The sequence below is a fragment of the Oncorhynchus tshawytscha genome, linkage group LG12 (genome assembly GCF_018296145.1).
Source record: "Oncorhynchus tshawytscha isolate Ot180627B linkage group LG12, Otsh_v2.0, whole genome shotgun sequence".
In the NCBI taxonomy this organism is placed as follows: domain Eukaryota; kingdom Metazoa; phylum Chordata; class Actinopteri; order Salmoniformes; family Salmonidae; genus Oncorhynchus; species Oncorhynchus tshawytscha.
This window is the reverse complement of record NC_056440.1, coordinates 34,725,868-34,735,340: the sequence shown is the minus strand read 5'-3', so window position 1 is coordinate 34,735,340 and position 9,473 is coordinate 34,725,868. Positions and strand designations below refer to the sequence as shown.

The 9,473-nt window shown below is 43.2% G+C and overlaps 1 protein-coding gene across 1 annotated transcript in view; it reads right to left on the bottom strand.

Moving 5' to 3' along the window:
* cabp1a (calcium binding protein 1a) overlaps positions 1-9,111 on the bottom strand; it is a 19,037-nt gene extending 9,926 nt beyond the window's left edge. Inside the window, exon 1 of the mRNA XM_042331095.1 lies at positions 9,088-9,111. Coding sequence (XP_042187029.1) covers positions 9,088-9,111 — 24 coding nt within the window. The remainder of the gene's footprint in view (positions 1-9,087) is intronic.
* Between the last annotated feature and the right edge of the window lie 362 nt (positions 9,112-9,473).

The window sequence follows — 9,473 nt, the reverse complement described above, 5'->3', positions numbered from 1 at the left end:
TGAGTCGAGGGACCATTCAAGGCCAAGTTCATCCACTAGCGGGAATGCCAGCATGCCTTCCCCAGCTTTCTCATCGCCTATCCCCGTGTCCAGCCAATCATCTCACCGCTCCGGAAGGTCCAGTGCGGCATCCTTTGAATCCGACTTCAATTTGCGCCCAATTCTCAGCTCGGTTTTTTGGCAGGTAAGGCCCAATTAAAAGTATTTCTTAATTATGAAAATGAATGATTAACAATGAATCGCTGATTTATAAGGATACGCTTCTTCAAATAGTTTGGTCATTATGATTAAACATATTACATTGTGGGCCTTACCACAATGCTATATTTTTTTAATTTTTAAAAATGTATTTCACCTTTATTTAACCAGGTAGGCTAGTTGAGAACAAGTTCTCATTTGCAACTGCGACCTGGCCAAGATAAAGCATAGCAGTGTGAACAGACAACACAGAGTTACACATGGAGTAAACAATTAGCAAGTCAATAACACAGTAGAAAAAAAGGAGTCTATATACATTGTGTGCAAAAGGCATGAGGAGGTAGGCGAATAATTACAATTTTGCAGATTAATAACACTGGAGTGATGAATGATCAGATGGTCATGTACAGGTAGAGATATTGGTGTGCAAAAGAGGAGAAAAGTAAATAAATAAAAACAGTATGGGGATGAGGTAGGTAAAAATGGGTGGGCTATTTACCGATAGACTATGTACAGCTGCAGCGATCGGTTAACTGCTCAGACAGCAGATGTTTGAAGTTGGTAAGGGAGATAAAAGTCCAACTTCAGCGATTTTTGCAATTCGTTCCAGTCACAGGCAGCAGAGAACTGGAACGAAAGGTGGCCAAATGAGGTGTTGGCTTTAGGGATGATCAGTGAGATACACCTGCTGGAGCGCGTGCTACGGATGGGTGTTGCCATCGTGACCAGTGAACTGAGATAAGGCGGAGCTTTACCTAGCATGGACTTGTAGATGACCTGGAGCCAGTGGGTCTGTCGACGAATATGTAGCGAGGGCCAGCCGACTAGAGCATACAAGTCGCAGTGGTGGGTGGTATAAGGTGCTTTAGTGACAAAACGGATGGCACTGTGATAAACTGCATCCAGTTTGCTGAGTAGAGTGTTGGAAGCAATTTTGTAGATGACATAGCCGAAGTCGAGGATCGGTAGGATAGTCAGTTTTACTAGGGTAAGTTTGGCGGCGTGAGTGAAGGAGGCTTTGTTGCGGAATAGAAAGCCGATTCTTGATTTGATTTTCGATTGGAGATGTTTGATATGAGTCTGGAAGGAGAGTTTACAGTCTAGCCAGACACCTAGGTACTTATAGATGTCCACATATTCAAGGTCGGAACCATCCAGGGTGGTGATGCTGGTCAGGCGTGCGGGTGCAGGCAGCGAACGGTTGAAAAGCATGCATTTGGTTTTACTAGCGTTTAAGAGCAGTTGGAGGCCACGGAAGGAGTGTTGAAGCTCGTTTGGAGGTTAGATAGCACAGTGTCCAAGGACGGGCCGGAAGTATATAGAATGGTGTTGTCTGCGTAGAGGTGGATCAGGGAATCGCCCGCAGCAAGAGCAACATCATTGATATATACAGAGAAAAGAGTCGGCCCGAGGATTGAACCCTGTGGCACCCCCATAGAGACTGCCAGAGGACCGGACAGCATGCCCTCCGATTTGACACACTGAACTCTGTCTGCAAAGTAATTGGTGAACCAGGCAAGGCAGTCATCCGAAAAACCGAGGCTACTGAGTCTGCCGATAAGAATATGGTGATTGACAGAGTCGAAAGCCTTGGCAAGGTCGATGAAGACTGCTGCACAGTACTGTCTTTTATCGATGGCGGTTAGGATATCGTTTAGTACCTTGAGCGTGGCTGAGGTGCACCCGTGACCGGCTCGGAAACCCGATTGCACAGCGGAGAAGGTACGGTGGGATTCGAGATGGTCATTTCATCATCAAGGCCTATCTAGACCTGTAATCTATTCCTTAAGAGGAAGTAATAGGTCTACCTTTATCAGGGTATTGATCTCAGATAGAGGTAGTAGTCTGAATGTAATTGATAGTGCATGAAAACTAATATGAGGGTCACAATTAACATCTTGTAGCGGAATCTTACAGCTATTTAACATGCCTCACGAGCCTAGTAAATCAATTACATTAATAATGGCTGAGCTTGTCTGTGAAAGTGCAGAGGGCTTCAGTGAGTCCACTTATCAGAGCTCCTCTGTCAGGGAACCGTGAATAGGAAACCATATAGGCTATCCTCATTGTAAGTTTCACATCAAGTCATCCCGAAAAGCAATGCACACATTTGGAGGGCACACATTAGCTATACATATTAGATTTTTCTGGCATTGTAATAAATTCACAGCTACACACATTGCTGTATAAAGCCATGTCTGGATTGATGGTTTCTCAGCATGGATGTACAATACATTCTGAAAGTATTCAGAACTTTTTCCACATTTTGTTATGTTACAGCCTTATTCTAAAATTGATTAAATAATTTAAAAATATATATATTTAAAAATCGATCTACACACAATAGCCCATAATGACAAAGTGAATACAGGTTTTCAGAAAAATTTGCAAATGTATAAAATGTTTTAAAAAACAGACCCTTTACTATGAGACTTGAAATTGAGCTCCGGTGTATCCTGTTTCCATTGATCATTATGTTTCTACAAATTGATTACAGTGCACCTGTGGTAAATTCAATTGATTGGACATGATTTGTAAAGGCACACACCTGTCTCTATGAGGTCCCACAGTTGACAGTGCATGTCAGAGCAAAAACCAAGCCATGAGGTCGAAGGAATTGTCCATAGAGCTCAGAGACAGGATTGTGTAGAGGCACACATCTGGGGAATGGTACCTGCAGAATTGAAGGTCCCCAAGAACACAGTGGCTTCCATTATTCTTAAATGGAAACGATTTGGAACCACCAAGACTCTTCCTAGAGCTGGCCGCCCGGCCAAACTGAGCAATCGGGAGAGAAGGGCCTTGGTCAGGAAGGTGACCAAGAACCCAATGGTCACCCTGACCGGGCTCCAGAGTTCCTCTGTGGAGATGGTTCTCCTTCTGGAAGGGTCTTCCATCTCTGCAGCACTCCACCAATCAGGCCTTTATGGTAGAGTGTCCAGATGGAAGCCACTCCTCAGTAAAAGGCACATGACAGCCTGCTTGAAGCCACTCCTCAGTAAAAGGCACATGACGGCCTGCTTGAAGTTTGTCAAAAGGCACTTAGAGACTCTGACTATGAGAAACAAGATTCTCTGGTTTGATGAAACCAAGATGTAACTCTTTGGCCTGAATGCCAAGCTTCACATCTGGAGGAAACCTGGCACCATCCCTACGATGAAGCATAGTGGTGGCTGCATCATGCTGTGTGGATGTTTTTCAGCGGCAGGGACAGGGAGACTAGTCAGGATTGAGGGAAAGATGAACAGAGCAGAGTACAGAGAGATCCTTGATGAAACCTGCTCCAGAGCACTCAGGACCTCAGACTGGAGGCGAAGGTTCACCTTCCAACAGGACAACGACACTAAGCACACAGCCCAGACAATGCAGGAGTGGTTTTGGGACAAGTCTCTGAATGTCCTTGAGTGACCCAGACAGAGCCCGAACCTGAACCTGATCAAACATCTCTGGAGAGACTTGAAAATAGCTATGCAGCGACGTTCCCATCCATCCTGACAGAGCTTGAGAGGATCTGCAGAGAAGAATGTGAGAAACTCCCCAAATACAGGTGTGCCCAGCTTGTAGCATCATACCCAAGAAGACTCGAGGCTGTAAGCTCTGCTAAAGGTGCTTCAACAAAGTACTGAGTAAAGGGTCTGAATACTTATGTAAATGTGATATTTCAGTTTTCTATTTTGTATAAATTTGCAAAAATTATAAAAAATGGTTTTTGCTTTGTCTAATGAGGGGGAAAAACAGTTTAATCCATTTTAGAATAAGGCTGTAATGTAACATGTGGAAAAATTGAAGGGGTCTGAATACTTTCAGAATGCACTGTACAGTAGTTCACATGGGAATTAAAGTCAGAGACAGCGGAGAGAGAGAGAGCAGAATGGTTCTGAAGTGTTAATTTGTATTAGACTGAAATCAATTCTATTTGCATATTCATATATACATTGATCAAAAAGCTATGATGATATCTGTTTTGTATTTTACTCTTTGAAGGTAGCCTAGTCACTTTGAAGTATCTCGTCAAGATTAAAGGATCTCAGATGTTCCACACATCACTGCACCCAGAGCAGGTGTTTTCCAAACATGTGTCGGATGTGTTTTATAAATATTGTAATTATTGTCCAGAAATAAATAGCCAATTTATTATTATTCATACACAGAGCTTAAACTACATAGTGACATAAGCCTTCACATAGGCCTATCTAAACATTAGTAAATCGACTATCTATAGAGCTTAAGGAAATGGTTTAGCAGGGTTGTTAAAGTGTCATAATGCATCAACTAATGTTTGTATGGCACCTACATTCAGGCATGATCATTACACTTTACACTGAGGCCACTCTGATAATGTATAGTATTCCTCAAAATAGAACATGCTGAGATCAGAAAACATTCCTATAGTGGGGAATGACTTGTGTCCCTGCTCCGTAAACATAATAATGTGCTTCTGCAGACTGGGGTCTTTAGTGTTCATAAAGTGGAAGTTGGTACTGGTCTCTTAATGGGAGTGTGGCATCATGGAGTGGGCTCTTGACTTGTATAGTAATGGGGTGTTGTGATATGCTATTTCTCATACTTTGGTTATTTCAATAAGTATCCTGCGGAATAGGTGCACTATAGTGAATTAACTTTTGAATGTGTTTTTGCGGAGTGTTTGCATACTGAAGCTTTGGTGCTTCTAACAAGGAAGTCAGTGAGTCGGTATGACAACCCTCAGCTCAGCAGCCAATCTATGTTCTCTGTCATCTGGACTCCGAGTCAGTGTGTGCCAGTGAAACATAAGTTGAATATGAATCAGCTCTTTATGACACAGTAATTGAGAGGTAGTGAGACACAGGGAGAAGCGTAACACATGGACTATCAGATCCCCAAATAGCAGGTGTTATTTGGACACAATGTTTCTGAGACAAATAAAGCAAACATCTCCTTCTACTTATTCACTTTAAAAAATAACAGACCATTAGAGAATGTTCTAAAATGAATGCAAAGCTACAATGCTCTCCCTGTTTCCCTCCCTCTCTCTTCTTCTCCATCCATGGTTTTGTCTCCGTCTTCTGTGATGTTCTCTGTGAAATTACCTCCGTATATCTGTTAGGTTAGTGTGACCTAGTCATAGTCTACAGAGGAGAGGTGATGGGAGAGGGGAGGACATGGGAGGGGAGAGGGGAGGAGAATGGAGGATAGATGGGGAAAATAGAGCCAGGTGACAGTTGAGCAGAAAAATGTATTAATCTCTGACCTGTACATTTACCATGAATTTAGAACAGGGGCATCATGCACCCCAAAATTCTGAATGAGAATATTGCAGTATTAATTTTTTAATCTCACTTTCTATCTATGAACTAAATATACTTTCCTGCAACCTGCCTCACCCAATGTGGTACGGATCTGCTATTTTTATTTTATTTTCCATCGGGAGCTAGGCAGCTAACTAGCTTCTAGTCTTTCTTAGCCACGGCTAGCGGTCTTCACCTTTAGGTCACCGCCAGCTTTAGCTAGGACAATACAGGCCTGTCTTTACAGCACGATATCAACACAGAGCATATCGGACTGCTTCTCTCTACCACATCACCAGATTCCTGCCGCTCTGGATCATTAGACCGGATCATCGCAGCTAGCTGCTACCGAGTGGCTACTGTTAGCTAATGCCTCCCACATCAACACCTGTGACTGCTTTATGCCTCTCTCTAATGTCAATATGCCTTATCTACTGCTGTCTCGGCTAGTTCTTGTTTTATTTCACTGTAGAGCCCTCAGTCCCGCTGACCTTGCCTTTAGATAGCTCTTTTGTCCCACCCCCCACATGTGGAGACCTTAACTGGTGCCACCAGAGATGAAATCTCTCGCATTCACTCAACGCCTAGGTTTACCTCCACTGTACTCACATCCTACCATACCCTTGTCTGTACATTATGCACTGATTCTATTCTACCACGCCCAGAAATCTGCTCCTTTTATTCTCTGTCCCCAATGCACGAGGCGACCAGTTCTTGTAGCCTTTAGCCGTACCCTTATCCTACTCCTCCTCTGTTCCTCTGGTAATGTAGAGGTTAACCCCGGCCCTGCAGCCCCCAGCACCACACCTATTCTCCAGGTGCTATCATTTGTTGACTTCTGTAACGGTAAAAACCTTGGTTTCATGCATGTTAACATCAGAAGCCTCCTCCCTAAGTGTGTTGTATTCACTGCTTTAGCACACTCCGCCAACCCTGATGTCCTAGCCGTGTCTGAATCCTGGCTTAGGAAGGCCACCAAAAATTTGGAAATTTCACAGCAACTTGCCCAAGCCTCCCCTGCTTCTCCTTCACCCAAATCCAGATAGCCAATGTTCTGACGGAGCTGCAAAATCTGGACCCCTACAAATCAGCCGGGCTAGACAATCTGGACCCTCTCTCTCTCTAAAATTATCTGCCGCAATTGTTGCAACCCCTATTACCAACCTCTTTCGTTTTGTCTGAGATGCCTAAAGATTGGAAAGCTGCCGCAGTCATCCCCCTCTTCAAAGGGGGAGACACTCTAGACCCAATCTGTTAAAGACCTATATCCATTCTGCCCTGGCTTTCTAAAGTCTTCGAAAGCCAAGTTAACAAACAGATCACTGACCATTTTGAATCCCACCATACCTTCTCCGCTGTTTTCCGAGCTGGTCATGGGTGCACCTCAGCCTTGCTCAAGGTTCTAAACGATATCATAACCGCCATCGATAAAAGACAGTACTGTGCAGCCGTCTTCATCTACCTGGCCAAGACTTTCGACTCTGTCAATCACTGCATTCTTATCGGCAGAACAACAGCCTTGGTGAACCAGGCGAGGCAGTTATTTGAGAAACCAACTACTTCTCAGATATAGTTCAGTGTGTCAAATCGGAGGGCCTGTTGTCCGGACCTCTGGCAATCTCTATGGGAGTGCCACAGGGTTAAATTCTCAGACTGACTCTTTTCTCTGTATATATCAATGATGTCGCTCTTGTTGCTGGTGATCCACCTCTACGCAGACGACATCATTCTGTATACTTCTGGCCCTTCTTTGGGCACTGTATTAACAAACCTCCAGACAAGCTTCAATGCCATACAACTTTCCTTCCGTGGCCTCCAACTGCTCTTAAATGCTAGTTAAACTAAATGCATGCTCTTCGACCGATCGCTGCCCGCCTTGCATCACTACTCTGGATTGTTCTGACTTAGGTATTTGTAGTTGTCCGCATATTCTAGGTATCTGGTTAGACTGTAAACTCTCCTTCCAGGCTCACATTAAGCATCTCCAATCCAAAATTAAATCTAGAATCGGCTGCCTATTTCACAACAAAGCCTCCTTCACTCATGCTGCCAAACATACCCTCGTAAAACTGACTATCCTACCGATCCTAGACTTCGGCGATGTCATTTACAAAATAGCCTCCAACACTCTACTCAGCAAATTAGATGTAGTCTATCACACTGCCATCCGTTTTGTCACCAAAGCCCCATATACTACCCACCACTGCGACCTGTATGCTCTCGTTGGCTGGCCCTCACTTCATATTCGTCACCAAACCCACTGGCTCCAGGTCATCTATAAGTCTTTGCTAGGTAAAGCCCTGCCTTATCTCAGCTCACTGGTCACCATGGCATGCCCACCCGTAGCACGCGCTCCAGCAGGTGTATTTCACTGGTCATCCCCAAAGCCAACTCCCCTTTGGCCGCCTTTCCTTCCAGTTCTCTGCTGCCAATGACTGGAACGAATTGCAAAAATCACTGAAGCTGGAGACTTAATCTCCCTCACTAACTTTAAGCATCAGCTGTCAGAGCAGCTTACCGATCACTGTACTTGTACACAGCCCATCTGTAAATAGCCCACCCAACTACCTCATCCCCATGTTATTTATTTTTGCTCTTTTGCACCCCAGTATCTCTACTTGCACATCATCATCTGCACATCTATCATTCCAGTGTTAATGCTAAATTGTAATTATTTCACCACTATGGCCTATTTATTGCTTTACCTCCCTACTCTTACTACATTTGCACACACTGTATCTAGATTTTTCTACTGTGTTATTGACTTTACGTTTGTTTATCCCATGTGTAACTGTTGTTTTTGTCACACTGCTTTGCTTTATCTTGGCCAGGTCACAGTTGTATATGAGAACTTGTTCTCAACTGGCCTACCTGGTTAAATAAAGGTGAAATAAAAACATTTAAAACATGGATAGCCTGAAATGGCATCTTGGTAGCTAGTCATGAGGTTGGGAACCTATCTGGTCTAGCTAAAGCCATCGTCATAACATTGCTAGGTGGCTAGTAGTATTACAGAGAAACAACAACAAAAATACACAGTACCAGTAGAAAGTTTGGACACAGCTACTCATTCCAGGGTTTTTCTTTATTTTTACTATTTTCTACATTGTAGACATTACATTTGATAAAAGGTAGCAGCACAAGCTAAGGACTGATAATATTACAATATGACAGAGGCAGTATGACATAATTAACAGGTCGAAGGCACATTGAACAGGTCATTCATATATATATATTTAATTATTTGACAGGGACAATGCACATCAATTAACATTTCTGCTGGATAGTTTTCAGCTGTAGTCCCTGGGTAAATAGATCAACATTTAGCGTCACAATTTTTCCCTAAGAAAATTAAATACATTCAAGAGAACTTTTTTCTAAAGTCCCTAGATGGGCTAGCTAGGAAGGAAGACGTTAAAAATAATAATAATAATAAATAATAATTGTGAAGAAACAAAATACAAACAATCAAATAGACAAATGTCAAATAGATATTATGCACTGCAGCCCTTACAACATTTTTAAAGAAATTAGAGAATTACAGACAGGTGTCCATCTTTGGTTTTAGAAATGGGGGGACATAATTTTTTATCCAGTCAGTTAAACACTCCAAACAGCCTACCTGACCACTGGGAATCGTCCGCATGGTCCTAAAGCACACCGTTGCCTCGTTTTGTATCATAAAACTGGGGGGAATGCTATTTCAGAATGTGGGGGGGACATCTATCCCCCATCCCCAGTAAAAGTTGTGCCCCTGCTCTCTCACACAATACAACTCACAACTGTACCTTTGTATTCATTCTGTCCCATAGCTGCTGACTGGCCAGCCCTCATAGCCTGGTTCCTCTAGGTTTCTTCCTAGATTCTGGGAATTTTTCCTAGCCACTGTGCTTCTACACCTACATTGCTTGCTGTTTGGGGTTTTAGGCTGGGTTTCTGTACAGCACTTTGTAACCACATTGTGGGCTTGTTACAATACATCAGTCATGATGGATTTGACCAATATAC